Source organism: Euleptes europaea, chromosome 1 (genome assembly GCF_029931775.1).
Source record: "Euleptes europaea isolate rEulEur1 chromosome 1, rEulEur1.hap1, whole genome shotgun sequence".
NCBI lineage: Eukaryota > Metazoa > Chordata > Lepidosauria > Squamata > Sphaerodactylidae > Euleptes > Euleptes europaea.
The window spans coordinates 105,799,824-105,814,745 of record NC_079312.1 but is presented as its reverse complement, the minus strand read 5'-3'; the positions used below and the strand labels follow the sequence as shown (position 1 = coordinate 105,814,745).

Here is a 14,922-nt window from a genome sequence, read left to right as displayed (position 1 = left end):
TCCAGTTATGGCCAGGTGGCTGATGCAATGCATTAGCAAGTCAGAATGACTAAGCATCTGCTGTGATTGGTGGCTGCGACCACCAGGTGTATATAATGGAGTGGAACTGAAGCTCTGTGTGGGATGCTATGAGCGGAGAGTGTGTAAGAAGTATCTGTATTATATCTTTGCACTGTGAAATAAACTACACTTTTCTAAGTAGCAGAAGACTTTCTGATGGTGTTATCCTGGACAGACTGCCAATCCGCTGGCTTCCGCGTCACTTTTATGTCTACTGTGCATCATAATTGTTTTCAGCTGGGCTGCTTTCTTGTGTCAGCTTCTCTAATGCCACAGATTACTGCCCATAATACAGATGTTATTGTTATTTCTGATCATGCCCCCATATCATTGTGTGTGTTAAGTGCCATCAAGTCTCTTCCGACTCATGGCGACCCTATGAATGAAAGTCCTCCAAAATGTCCTATCTTTGACAAAATGTCCTATCATTAGTCCTTCAATTTCCAGACTGGGTTAGGCCACCTGGTTTATGATGTCTTAATGTTTCTCTTCTTAATGATGAAGCTTTTAAAAATCAGATGAAGGCTGAGTTATCAGAATATTTTAATATAAATCAAGGAACAGCTAGTACTCTTGCTATTGAATAGGATGCTTGTAAAGCCTTTATTAGAGGAAAAATAATTGCATATGCATCTCATAAGAAGGTTAGAGAAATGAAAGAAATAACATTGAAAGACAGATTGAAATATCTTTTAAGACAGTTTGCTGAGTCTTCCACACCAGAACTTTACTAGGAGTTGCAAAAAGTTAAACATGAACTAAATAATATACTATCAGTGAGAGCAGAATATGCTTTAACTTGTCTGTGCCAGTCATTTGGGACAGTGGTGAGAGACTAAAATTCTAATATATAGTTTAAAACATATACCGTATATACTCGCGTATAAGCCAAGTTTTTCAGCCCCAAAAATGGGCTGAAAAAGCCGGCCTCGGCTTATACGCGGGTCAATACGGGGGGAGGAAGGGAGGAGGGAGGAGGGAGGGGGGAAACTTACCGCCGCCGCCGCCGCCGGGCCCGTGCCGCTTCCTGCCGCCGGGAGCGGCCTGGGGCAGCCTCCTGCAGCCGCAGGAAGGCTGCCCCGGCCCCCCGGGCCCCCCCGCCATTTTTCCCGGGCGGGAGGGGCCTTGGGCAGCCATCCTGCAGCTGCAGGAGGCTGCCCAAGGCCCCCCCCGCCCCCACCGCCATTTTTTTCAGGCGGGAGGGGCCTTGGGCAGCCTCCTGCAGCCGCAGGATGGCTGCCCAAGGCCCCCCGCCCCGCCGCCATTTTTCCCGGGCGGGAGGGGCCTTGGGCAGCCATCCTGTGGCTGCAGGAGGCTGCCCAAGGCCCCCCCGCCCCCGCCGCCATTTTTCCCGGGCGGGAGGGGCCTTGGGCAGCCTCCTGCAGCCGCAGGAAGGCTGCTCCGGGTCCCCCTGGGCCTCGCCGCCGCTTCCTCCCGCCGGGAGCGGCCTGGGGCAGCCTCCTGCAGCCGCAGGAAGGCTGCCCAGGCCCCCCCAGGCCGCGCCGCCGCCGTACCCTCGCCGCTGGCGAGCCCTGTCAGGTAAGCCTGCGGGGGGGGGGGTTATAAGCCGACCCTCGGCTTATACGCGGGTGCCTAATTTTTCCCCATTTTTGGGGAGAAATTAGGCACCTCGGCTTATACGCGGGTCAGCTTATACATGGGTATATACGGTAGTTTAAAATTCTAATATATAGTTTAAAACAGCAAAAGAATCAGAACTATATTCCTTTGATCCAGGATGAGAATACAATACATACTGCCTCTAGTGAAATAAATCTACAGTTCTATAAGTATTATTCTGAATTGTATTGTAAAGGCAATGCATTTACAGAAAACAATCTGGAAATATTTTTCTGTCACTTTGATCTTCCATGTTTAGATATTATTCAGCAACATATTCTTGCTGAGCCTTTATGCATGGTTGAAAATAAAGGCAGTGATGATGGATATGAATAATGACAAATCTCCTGGCCCAGATGGGCTACCCATTGCATGGTATAAAACTTTTGCAGATTTCTTAATTCCAAAACTTCATCAAATATATAACGAGATTTTTGAGTCTGGCTCATTGCCATCATGATAATATGATGCTATAATCACTGTGATTCCTAAACCCTTGGATGTTAAGATATTAACTGCTATTCTTATTAACAGACTTCAAAGGGTTGTTACAACTTTGGTACATGTAGACCCAGTAGGATTTATATGAGGTAGGCAAGGCCCTGGCAATCTTAGGCTGGTCACTGATCATTTCTTTAAATAGTAAGATATCTAATCAAGTTGCCATTCTTTCACTTTATGCTGAAAAAACTTTTGACAAAACATACTGGAAATTTATCTTTGCTACATTGACCAAATTTGGTTTTTCTCATGAATTTTCGAAGTGGATTAGAATTCTTTATGCATTTCCCAGATCCAGGGTGCTGACATATGGCATATTTTCTGTGCCTTGCCCACTTGCAAGGGATACTAAACAAGGTTGCCCTCTTTCTGCTCTTATTTTTTATTTATGTTTGGAACCTCTGACTTGTGCTATTAGACAAAATCATCATCATCATCATGGCTTTATACATAATTTGCTGGAATTTTAAAGTATTCTTTATGTAGATTATCTTTTATTATTTATTTTGGAACCTCTGTCTTTCACTCTTGCATTAAAGAATATGGTTAACACCTTTGGAGACTTGTCTGGATATTCAATCAATTTGACAAAATCTGAGTTGATTCCACTGGGAGACAGTATATCATAGAGTGTTTTTGCCTATGGACATTTTTGGTGGTGCCAAGATGTCTTTACTTATCTTGGAATAATGATTCCTAGAAATATTACACACATGATTATGCTAAATTTTAACAAGCTAATTGTTGACATATCTTTGGATTTAGACAGATGGGCAACTTTAAACTTGTCTCTATGGGACAAAGTAAATACTCTCAAAATGAATATTATACCTAGGATTACTTATATTTTATGTGCAATTCCTTTTTATATATCTTGCAGATATAGTCATAAAATGAATACTTTGTTTTGGAAATGTATGTAGGGTTCCTTACCACCTCAAACTTATTTAAAGAGGATGTAATTTCCATTTAATGAAGGAGGATTTGGTTTCCCTGATCTTAGTTTATATCATCTGGCATACTTGTTAACTTGTACTAATTACTGGGATCATCCCTTGCAGTTGGACTATCTGTCTTGGGCTCGTTTGGCGGCGTCTTGTCTCATACCCCTCTCTAAGTAAAATGTGTTAGAGTCTTCTTAAGCTAGAGAGGATCCCATTCCTCTTGCAGTTTCTGCAGCTAGAGAACAATAGTGTATAATGGCACAACAATATCAATTTGATCCATTTTCACATGCTAAGTTAACTTTATGGGCCAATCCAGAACTAAAAATTGGGAAGAAATCTTTTTTATGGAAGGCTTGGACCGATTGGGGGATTTTTACATTGGACCAATTGATAGGTCATGTTGATGAGTTTTTGCCATTTTCTGAGCTGGTGTCTAGATATGACTTGCCACTTTATGCAGAATGGCAATGCTTACAGTTGTAACATCTGTTGGTATCTAAATATGGCCCTGCAGCATTAAGTGTCTCACAGTGCATTCCTAAGGAGAGTTACTCCAGTCTAAGTCCGTTGATTTTAATGGGCTTAGACTAGAGTAACTCTCCTTAGGAATGCATTGTCAGAGTTCACTTTTCTCCTGGAAGCTATGATCAAATCAAGGCAGAAAACAAAGGCCATTTATGCACAGCAGGTTTTGCCTTGGATTTGCTGCTCTCTAGATGCACATTTCCCCCATCTGAATTCTCAAAACTCTGCATGGGGGCTTATTGTTGAGTTTTGAGAATTTGGATGGGGAAAATGTGCATCTAGAGAGCGGCAAATCCAAGGCAAAACCTCCCATGCATAAATGGCCATATCCTACAATATTTGTTTATAAATATTTGATGTTGATTAATAAATATAACCTACACAGGATCTGGAATGATTGGAATAAGAAGCTAGATCACCCTATTTTGCCAAAGCAATGGGATATGGCTTAAAGCGTATACCTGCTGTCTCCATGGATCTTAAGCTGAGATTTATTCAGCAAAAAATTATGTTCAAGATATATTGGACACCACAGTGACTCCTTTTTTTCAGTTTTTATAAAATTTAATTTATAAAATTTATTTGAAGACCTGCTGCTAAATCGGCACATATTTCCCCCCAGGATAATTCAGCTGGTCTGTGAAATCTGCTGGCTCACTTCTTGCCGGACCCGACGTTTGTTTTGGCCATGCCCCTGACTGTCTTCATTTTGTTCTTACACTCTTCGCACTGCTTTCTAGAAGTCTTTTTCTTTTCGTCCAGGCCATGCCTCGCCAGTCTGTGCTTTGGCTCATTGTTTTTGGCGTAGTCTAGGGAATCGTAGATCATGCCAAAGCCAGTTGTCTTCCCACCCTCAAAATGAGTCCTGAAGCCAAAGACAAAAATGATGTTGGGGGTTGTTTTGTAGATTTTGGCCAACTTCTCACAGATCTCAGTTTTGGGGACCGTGGCTTTTCCAGGGTGAAGGACATCAATCACCATCTGCTTACACTTAAGCAGTCTGTTCGTCATAAACTTCCTTGTTCGGATGGTCACTGTATTACTCATCTTGGCAGCTGCTCCTGGGCCAGAGAAGGAGAACCACAGCAACTCTTTAGCATCCCTTAAACGTGTGTTTTGGGCGTGTCCAGTCATTCAGTTTTTCTGTGAAGAAGTTATTACCCATATCAATTTTGTATTAGAATGCTCATTGATTTTTGAGGATGTCTGTGTACTTTTAAACTATTTGCCTGTCTTGTGGAGGCTAACCGATGGTCAACAAAAATGGACCCTCCATGGCCTTACTACAGCTAAATGACTTATATTACAACACTGGAAAGATAAAAGCCCACCTGTGGTAAATCAATGGAGGATCTTAGAACTCTACCAATATTTGAACTTCTGGCACATGGACAGCGATTGCACATAAACTTGTTTTTAGATATTTTTAGAAACTTATGTCTAGATCCACCACCACTGTTATTATATTTTTGTGTTTATCTTCTGCATATTCTTTTAAAGTTTTTTCTTTGTTTTTTTCTGTTTTTTAAGCAGATAACAAGAGAAAACTTTTTAAAAGATGTGTTATTGTCCTCCCCTCTTATATGTATACAAAGCATGTATATATATATTTTTCAAAATTGAGTCTGTATACTACTCACACACACTTCTCTTCCTTCTGGTCTCCTGTCCTCACTTGATTTCGATAAAAACATTTAGTTTTGAAAATGTCCCCATGTTTCTCTTTAAATGTTCATGTTGCTTCTTGTTCTTCTGGTCTATCCAATGTCCAAGGCCTCACTCACATCTTTCTTTTGTGACTTCTGGTCAGCAAATGAATCTAGTATTCTACCAAAGCCCATTTGGTGGCATTTTCTTCCTCATTTAATACTACAGGGAGATCTTTGAATAGTTACTGACTCACAGTACTGCTTAAATATCATTTGACAATTTGTAGAAAAGACTTTCCTCACTTTCTCCTACCTATTGAGCCATCATGTCCAACTTGACAGGGGTTGGGTGAAAAAGCTCTTTAAAGCAGCTCTAATATCTCAGACTAGCCCAATTTTATCAGAGCTCAGAAGGTAAGCAGGGCCAGAGCTTGGGTGGTAAACCAACAAGGAAGACTGGGGCTGCTTTACAGAGGAAGGCAATGGCAAACCACTTCTGTTCATTTCTTGCCGTAAGGTGAATATTCATGGCTCACCATGAACTGGTTGTGATTTGATGGTATACTAACCTTTACTGAGCTATCATGCCCAACTTGACAGCCGATAGAGATCAGTTCACCTGGAGAAAATGGCCACTTTGGCAATTGGACTCTATGGCACTGAAGTCCCTCTCCTTCCCAAACCCCGCCCTCCTCAGGCTCCGCCCCAAAAACCTCCTGCCAGTGGCAAAGAGGGACCTGACAACCCTAGGGTGGGGGTAGTGCCTGGCAGGAAGCTGCCTTGAATAATTTTGAAGGTAAAACTTAGCTCTGCCCCTCACTCTGTACTGGTGGATATTGGGGAGTATCCAAAGAGATGCTCGTCCTGCAGCTACCCCCCAATTTCCTCTTTACAACCAGAGAAAATTAGGTTTATGTTAGATTTATATTTTCTCTGGAGTAAAGGGGATAAAAATGGTAGTCCCAGACTGTTGGGCCCAGACTGGGTATGGGCCCAGACTGGGTATGTTGGGCCCAGACTGGGTATGATGTTATCTGGATAATTCCCTTTACTGTGGTGGCTTCCTGCTGCCCATGTGGGGGGAAATCTCAGTGTAGAAGCAGCCAGTGACCAACAGCAAAGGCCTAAAGCAGTCATCCCTCTGGTTGAGGACAGGCCCTGAGAAAACTGCTCTGTTCCTTATACACCATTATTTTGGGTGCAAATCACATGTCAACTTTCTGGAAAAAAGAAACTTTAGCTGTATGTAGAGCACTGTCTGTTCCTTCTGGGAATTTTCACTTTCTTTTATGGCACTTTTTTCAGACATCAAGATGATTCACTTGTTATTGCCATTTTTGTTCCCTCAAAAAACTTTTTCATTCAGTGATATTGTGATTGCTTTAGATAATACCAAGAAAAATCTCATATACATGTTGCTCTAAATTATTGCTGCCCACTAAAGTTATTGTACATGGTGTACCTGCCCACTATCAAAAAATGAAGAATAACTATTTTGAAGCATTTTTTTTTAAATTGCACTATGTTCCTTCCCAGTTCTGGCAGAGAAGTGCATTGGTCCTATTGATTCATCTGAGAGCTTAAAGCTTTAGTATATACCGGTAATTGAAAATATCTGCATAGTAGAGCTGCTTGGAAAAATTTTGTTTCAGGAATGCTCAAAACTTGGAATTTCAAGAGGAATTTGGAAACACAGGAGGTATTCATGTACTAGTACCTTCATATACCTGAAAAACTATTAATGTACTTTATTTCTTGATCAGGAAAGAGAGTTTAGTTATTAAGACTCAGCTTTACTAGACACCATAATAAGTATTCTTTGTGTAATTGCTCCAGATCTGCAGGAGACAGTTGTAACTATTAGTACAAAACTTAAAGCCTTTATGAGAATAATGGCTTGGATTATATTAATCCTTTCCACAAAGTAAGGGAGGATTTCTCTTTCAGAGCAAGGCTCTTTCTACCACAGCAAGGAAGAGAAGCGTCCAGTTGTATGGCTACAAGTCATACTTGTTTGACTCATGAAAATGCATAACTATTCTAACAATATTAATAATTACACAACACATGAAGCACATCAACACATTAAAATTCAATAAATACATTAAAAACCATTCGTATAAAGTTAATAAAAGCCCCTTAAATATATATATATATATATATTTATGTGTGTGTGTATACACACACACACACTGGTATATAAGTACCTAAGTGGAGCACCTTAGCAGTGTCTCCAGTGTGCAGGGCCAACCAGGACTAGTCAATGGCAGTAGGTACCCCCGTCTAGTATTCAAACTAGCAAGGATGTTAAAAAGAAAGGGATGAAAGGCATAAATTTATTAGGTTTGCTCACTTTTTCTAAGGCTAAATCCTAAAAGCCAACCTGAGTTTGTGTATGTTTGGGTTTAGCAGTTAACTGTCAGAGACTGACGATCTGGGGGAAACCAAGCAGGGACTGACGATCTGGGGGAAACCAAGCAAAAACTTCTTACATGGTATCTTCTTCTTGGACATTGATTGAACAGATGCATAGCCATGTACTGCTGGAGCAACAGAACCAGAGCCCGGAGGGCACAGTGCCTTGTTCCATCTGTCTCTCTTCCAGACTAGCTCTGCTGTTTCCTCAAAAGACAGCCTGAGCAAATCTTGGGATGAGCAAAGCGTTAGGTAAAGAGATGTTTTCTGTGATCCTTCCCAACTTTTTGTGATAGTTAACTGGAGGAGGTACAAAGCAACTGGTAGGTAACGTAACAATTGTTCTACTATGAAAAATAAAAATTTCAGTGTAGCCTATTGGATTTCTTACCAAAGGTTTGAGGTAATTTCATTTATATTAGTTATCCTTCTGAGATTAAAAAAAACAGGGAATGTTCATATCAGATTCTGATCTTCCAAAAACATATCTAGGATTGCCAACCTCCAAATGGTAGCTGGAGATCTCCTGCTATTGCAACTGATCTCCAGGTGACAGAGATCAGTTCACCTGGAGAAAATAGCTGCTTTGGAAGGTGAATTCTATGGCATTATACACCACTGAAGTCCCTCCCCTCCCCAAACCCTGCCCTCATCAGGCTCCACCCCCCAAAATCTCCAGGTAGTTCCCAACCCAAAGCTGGCAACCCTAGGCACATCCCTAATAACTATGAAAATTGTTCTTTTGAAAATTATTACTAACAAGTGCTAAGAATAAAGAATGTCTTTTATTCTCAAACTAGCATCTGTTGTTGATCCTTAGGAAGTTAAGAACCCTGCCTCACACTTATTTATTTACGTTATTTATAGTCCGCCTTTCTCGTTGGGACTCAAGGCAATTAGACAAGGTCGGTACAATAAACAGGGTAGAACATCCAATAGACAATGCATTAGGATTTGACTTGTAGAAATCTGGATGCACCCAGAGGTGGAGCAAAGTATAAGTATTAACATGACACATTAAACAAATTGAAAAATTACATAGTATGAATTATACGCAGTCTATAGTCCCTAACCCCTTTACTTCAAGCTTCTTTCTGAACCACATTGTTACAGTGCTGCCCTGTTTCCTATTTCCTGTACCATGTTGTCGTTGTTCACTTTGAATAAGAGATTTGTGTACCTTCATGCATTTTATTTCTGATTCCAAACATGGGAGGGTATCACATTTGTTGTGTGTGTTGTTCACTGGAGCCAGTGGGTCTAACTCAAACTTTAGAAGCAAGATAGATTTATATATTGATTTTATTCTGGCTAGAGAAAAAAATGAATCCTTTTTATTTGTGTTTATATTTGTGTTTTGGTTTATGATCCCATTTTATGATCTTATGATTCCAGAAACTGGTAGTGTTTTTCTCTCCAGAGAAAACTGCTAGAAACTATATACATGAATCAAATACACAACTGTGATTTGAAATGTTCAGGACAACAAGAAGGAAATTAAGAAATACTGTTCTGAAGACCAGAAAGTTATATAAAAACAATGTTATTCATAAAGAATAATTTATACCATGAACCTCAGCTTTGTGGTGGTGTTGCCAGTTATTCAGAATTATTTACTACACTGTATTTGTGAATAATACTTGGCTGGTAGCTCGTTTTTTTTGTATTTCACTGTGAATAATTGAGGATGACCCAGACAAGATAAGCACTTTTAATACTCGCCGAGTTCAAAGAGAAATTTAAGTTGTATGCTTATACTCTTCTCCACTGATATCAGTGGAGCTTAGGAGTTCTTAATTTGGAACACTAACAGGGCCATCCTAAACAGTTACACCTTTATCAGCCCACTGACTTCCATAGAAGGCTATAACTCTACTTAGGCTGGCATTACTAGGAGTTATAAGTGGGGACCTGCAAAACATGTGGGGGGAGTCTCTCCCCCCATTGCTGAGCCCACTGAGGCCACCCCCAATAACCCCCTAGTAACCCCCACCCCACCTATTAAGAGCCCCGTGGCGCAGAGTGGTAAGCTGCAGTACTGCAGTTCAAGCTCTGCTCATGACCTGAGTTCGATCACAACGGAAGTCGGTTTCAGGTAGCCGGCTCAAGGTTGACTCAGCCTTCCATCCTTCCGAAGTCAGTGAAATGAGTACCCAGCTTGCTGGGGGTAAAGGGAAGATGACTGGGGAAGGCACTGGCAAACCACCCTGTAAACAAAGTCTGCCTGGTAAATGTCGGGATGTGGCGTCAACCCATGGGTCAGGAATGAACCGATGCTTGCACAGGGGACCTTTACCTTTTTACCTAACCCCCACCCCATGGTAGGTAAGGAGATTTCTTTAGTTTTGGGGGGATTTAAACACCTTGGGGCCCTGACCTGGATGGCCCAGGCTAGCCTGATCTCGTCAGATCTCAGAAGCTAAGCAGGGTCAGCCCTGGTTAGTATTTGGATGGGAGACCACCAAGGAAGACCAGGGTTGCTGTGCAGAGGAAGGCACTGGCAAACCACCTCTGTTAGTCTCTTGCCATGAAAACCCCAAAAGGGGTCGCCATAAGTCAGCTGCAACTTAACAGCACTTTACACACACAAAAACACCTTGGGTTTTTTGTTTTTTTTTAGTTTCAGATTTTTCTGCAGACACAGGGGGTCACCAGAGTCTGCAGAAAAACCTGTTGTGGGTCAGTCTGCCCCCTACCTGTGGATTTAAGTATCTGCAGGCAGGGGCAATCTTGGGAGTTAGATATATAGATAGCCTGTATGCAATATAATGACTAAATGTTTTTTTTTTTAAATCAAGCTGAGTCTTGTGTCTGAATGAAAAAAAATTAAGCAAACAACAACATGGAACAATGGCTTTGTGAAGCATTATGTTTTTAATGATTGTATCTTATTTGTGTTGTAAGATTCCCATGAGCAGGAAACACATAGACATTTCCTAAATTACTAAATAAGTTATCTGAAAATGTCTAGTCTATCATCTTTCAATTAAAATAGCATCCAAGGCACCATACAAACAAGATAAAGATCAATAATGAATTAAGATAACCAGCATTAAAACAACATGCTATCACTAGCAAAAGTCATTTCTGAATCAATTCAGATGAACAAAATGGACTTTACCTGGTGCCTAATAAATTGTGACAAATTTGCATGGGTTTTTCTGTTACTAGGATGCCATCAGGGGAAAACGACCTTTTCTCAGTAACCGTCCACCTTATATTTGAAGCTGGGGGAGGTGGGGGGCATAAAGAGAAATACCTCAGTAGAAGATCTTAAGCGGCAGGCAGGTTCATACAGAGGCAAGTGAACCTTTGGGTACCCCGGTCCCATACTCTTGAGAGCTTTAATTATCATTGTTGGTGCTTGATATAATGCTTGGAAACAATTTGGGGGCCAGGGAAACAGTACCAGGCTCAATGTAGTGTGACCGTATTCTAAACCAGCTGAAGTTACTATACAGTCTTCTGTTCACCAGAACTCATATAATGGTGGCATGGCTCATATAATGGTGGCATGGAGAGTGAATCTGAGCATGTGCAACATGAATTTCACATTATTTTGAAGATAATGGTTGTACTTGAGCACCAGCCCAACTCTCTAGAACTTAATCATTAGGATTGCTGCATTTTTGAGATCCAGCATGGTATAGTAGCGGTTAAGAGAGGCAGACTCTAATCTGGAGAACAGAGTTTGATTCCCCTCTCCTCCACATGAAGACTGCTGGGTGACCATGGGCCAGTCACAGTTCTTTCTGAACTTTCTCAGCCCCCCTACCTTACAAGGTGTCTGTTGTGGGGAGGGGAAAGGAAGGCAATTGTAAGCTGCTTTGAGACTCCTTAAGGTAGAGAAAAGTGGAATACAAAAACATCTTCTTCTTCTGAAAGAGGCCAATGAAGTAGAATTTTTTTGTATGGGTGGAAGGATCTGTGCATATGTGCTTCCCCAATTTTATTCAACATGTCCCCAAGGCTAAGTCCTGACATTACAAAAGGTTTTGTTGTTGAGCCCTAGAACCCTCCCGATATGAAAAGTTAAGCATGGCACTCGAAGCAGTGTACTGCAAAACTGAATCATCACTGAACAGCATCCTTGTTCAACAACATAGAATAATGGGAGAGAGCTTTAAAGTGGATTAGGTAAGTCCACACAAAATCCATACTCAAGAATGATAACCATGTGATACCTTTTATTAGCACCAGCCAAACTGACATAGAACATTGTACAAGCTTTTGAGCTCACCAGAACACTTCATAAGTCTGGATGATGCAAAATTTAAAATGACAGAATGGTGGAAAAGCAGATTCCCTCCCCCCTCCCAGGCTATAATGTTAAGGTAATGTTAAATGGTATACGATTCCCATTTGAACCCCTTCCCATCCTCACCCCACATGGTGTTTATTATTCTAAAGTAGAAGGATCTTTCATTATGTGTCCCTATTTTTTTTTAAAAAAAAAATCTCTGTAAGTTTATTTGTTTATATCCTGCCTTTCTCCCCAATGGGATCCCAAAGGGGCTTACATCATTCTCCTCTGCTCCATTTTATCTTCACAGCAACCCTGTGAAGTAGGTTATGCTGAGAGTGTGTGACCGGCTCACAGTCACCCAGCAAGCTTCCATGGTAAAGTGGGGATTTGAACGTGGGTTTCCCAGATTCTTGTTCAGTACTCTAGCCACTGTGAGTGTGTAAAGTGCCTTCAAGTCGCAGCCGACTTATGGCGACCCCTTTTGGGGTTTTCATGGCAAGAGACTAACAGAGGTGGTTTGCCAGTGCCTTCCTCTGCACAGCAACCCTGGTATTCCTTGGTGGTCTCCCATCCAAATACTAACCAGGGCTGAACCTGCTTAGCTTCCAGAGAAAACAATTTAGGCACTAAGAGCCTCGGTAACTTGTGAATTAATGACATGGGACCTTTCCCTTAACCTGAACAGAATGATCTTGTGCAAGTTTGAATATTTTCATTAGCTAAAGGAAATGATCCTGCACAAGATCGGATGCTGAATAAATTGCCTGGTATTTTCAATGTGCTGCGATGCATGGCTTATCCAAATTATCTAAATTTATATATAGCACACACATGCAATCAGAATGGAAAGATGAGGCAAAAGCAAAATGCATGCATACCTCAATTCTAAGTAAAACATCAAGTATTGCCTTCAGTTTGAACGGACTAAATGATATTATCACATGGTCAGTCAGTTACATGAGGATGAACACATGAAGCTGCCTTCTACTGAATCAGACCCTTGGTCCATCAAAGTCAGTACTGACTACTCAGACTGGCAGCAGCTCTCCAGGGTCTCAAGCTGAGGTCTTTCACATCACCTACTTGCCTAGTCCCTTTAACTGCAGATACCAGGAATTGAACCTGGGATCTTCTGCATGCCAAGCAGATGCTCTACCACAAAGCCAGTTCACAGCAAGGGCAATGCTTCCTGTCCTTAGTTCAGCCTCTTGATATCACCATGTTCATGAAGTGATTTAGGAGAGGGGCCACGGCTCAATGGTAGAACATCTGCTTGGCATGCAGAAGGTCCCAGGTTCAATCCCCGGCATCTCCAATTATAGGGACTAGGCAGGTAGATGATGTGAAAGACCTCTGCCTGAGACCCTGGAAAGCCGCTGCCAGTCTGAGAAGACAATACTGACTTTGATGAACCAAGGGTCTGATTCAGTAGAAGGCAGCTTCATGTGTTCATGTGTGATCCTCAACTGAGGGGAGGAAATGGCACTGAACAGCACACTGTGAAAACAAAGCTGCAGATCAGGAAAGCAACCATGCCAACATGGCAAACAAGGTGAGGAGGATAGGGAGCTGGGTTCTCCTTTGACTATCACACTGAAAATGTTTGGTTGAGAATAGTTTGGCCAGTGTTTACATTTGGTTTGAAGTTCCAGCTCAGTTGTACAAATTCTTTCCCTTCCTTCCCCCCCCCCCCCCCCCCGGTGAGTATTTCTGAACTTGTTTTGTCTGTATTGATATATTTGCATTGAATATGGATATTCAAGTTTGGATGACATGGAGCAAGTGAAATTGCTTTTTGTTGTCATTGGGTACAACAGATTGAAATATGAGGCAACAAGCACATTACATTAGCATGCTTGAGCAAGAACTTGTGTATTTGTAAAGCTGTGTAGCTGTCCGTAACTTTAGCAGTGGTCGAAGTCTAAACAATAAGCTAGTTTCTGTTGCTTGAATTCTGTCATATTGACTGCTCTCCACATATCAAATCAAAGCAATTGGGTCATGGACATGACCTAACATTCCTTGAGGAAACAGTGGAGACAATGTAGAGCATTTGGTTACTAACAGTGCAATCCTAAGACTATATATTCAGACGCAAGCCCAATTAAAGTAAATGCAACACTGCCTAGTAAGTATGTTTAGGATTGCAGCCTCACAGTAGTTTATCAGAGGTATTGTTCTGTAACTCCACGTTTCTACTGGAGGAAACCCAAACAATAATGTTTTAAATAAAATCAAAATGGCATTTCTTTTTTAGAAAGAAATTTTGGGTTCCTAAAAAAAGTCTGGATACAAATAACAGTTTTAAGGTAAGGTTGTTTATGCATGGGTACTTTCACTCATGGTTGCCCCAGGTCTGTCTTGGTTGTTCATGCATGAGTCTTCTGTTCATTAGAGATGACCTCACTGCCAGCCCTCACAAATCCTGGGACTTCCCATTTTTCTGTTAACCCAATTCTTCCCTCTCCCCTGAGCTCAGCCCTGGTGAAATCCTCATGCATAAGGCAAAGTGCAGGACACATAGGGCTGGCAACCTCCCAGTACTAGCTGGAGATCTCCTGCTATTACAACCGATCTCCAGCCAATAGAGATCAGTTCACCTGGAGAAAATGGCTGCATTGGTAATTGGACTCTATGGCATTGAAATCCCCTCCCCAAACCATGCCCTCCTCAGGCTCCACCCCCAAAACCTCCCACCAGTGGTGAAGTGGGACCTGGCAACCCTAGGGACATGGAAGCTTGCTTTCTCTCACAGCCAATTATGAAGCAGGGTGTAAAGAGACAGGGATTCAAATGCTTCCTGCTTCCTTGAAGCTCTTTCTGAGCAGAAGAAAGGCTTTTTAAAAATGAGACTTGGATTTCTCCCCCCCCCCTTTCAGATTGCTACATTTTTTGTTTTATATGCTTAAAATGCTTTTTAATGTGGCAATTGGGTTTTGGGGGGAAGCTTATTTCTTTT

The 14,922-nt window shown here is 41.7% G+C and overlaps 2 protein-coding genes across 2 annotated transcripts in view; one reads left to right on the top strand and one right to left on the bottom strand.

Moving 5' to 3' along the window:
- KCNIP1 (potassium voltage-gated channel interacting protein 1) overlaps nucleotides 1–14,922 on the top strand; it is a 410,402-nt gene that overhangs the window by 292,579 nt on the left and 102,901 nt on the right. The window lies entirely within an intron of this gene.
- LOC130486444 (40S ribosomal protein S24-like) lies at nucleotides 4,308–4,700 on the bottom strand. The gene has a single exon (XM_056859719.1). The coding sequence runs from the start codon at nucleotides 4,698–4,700 to the stop codon at nucleotides 4,308–4,310; it is 393 nt and encodes a 130-aa protein (XP_056715697.1).

What these genes read in the sequence shown, in the direction of transcription:
- LOC130486444 (XM_056859719.1), bottom strand. Translation starts at nt 4,700, where the DNA reads ATGAGTAATACAGTGACCATCCGAACAAGGAAGTTTATGACGAACAGA.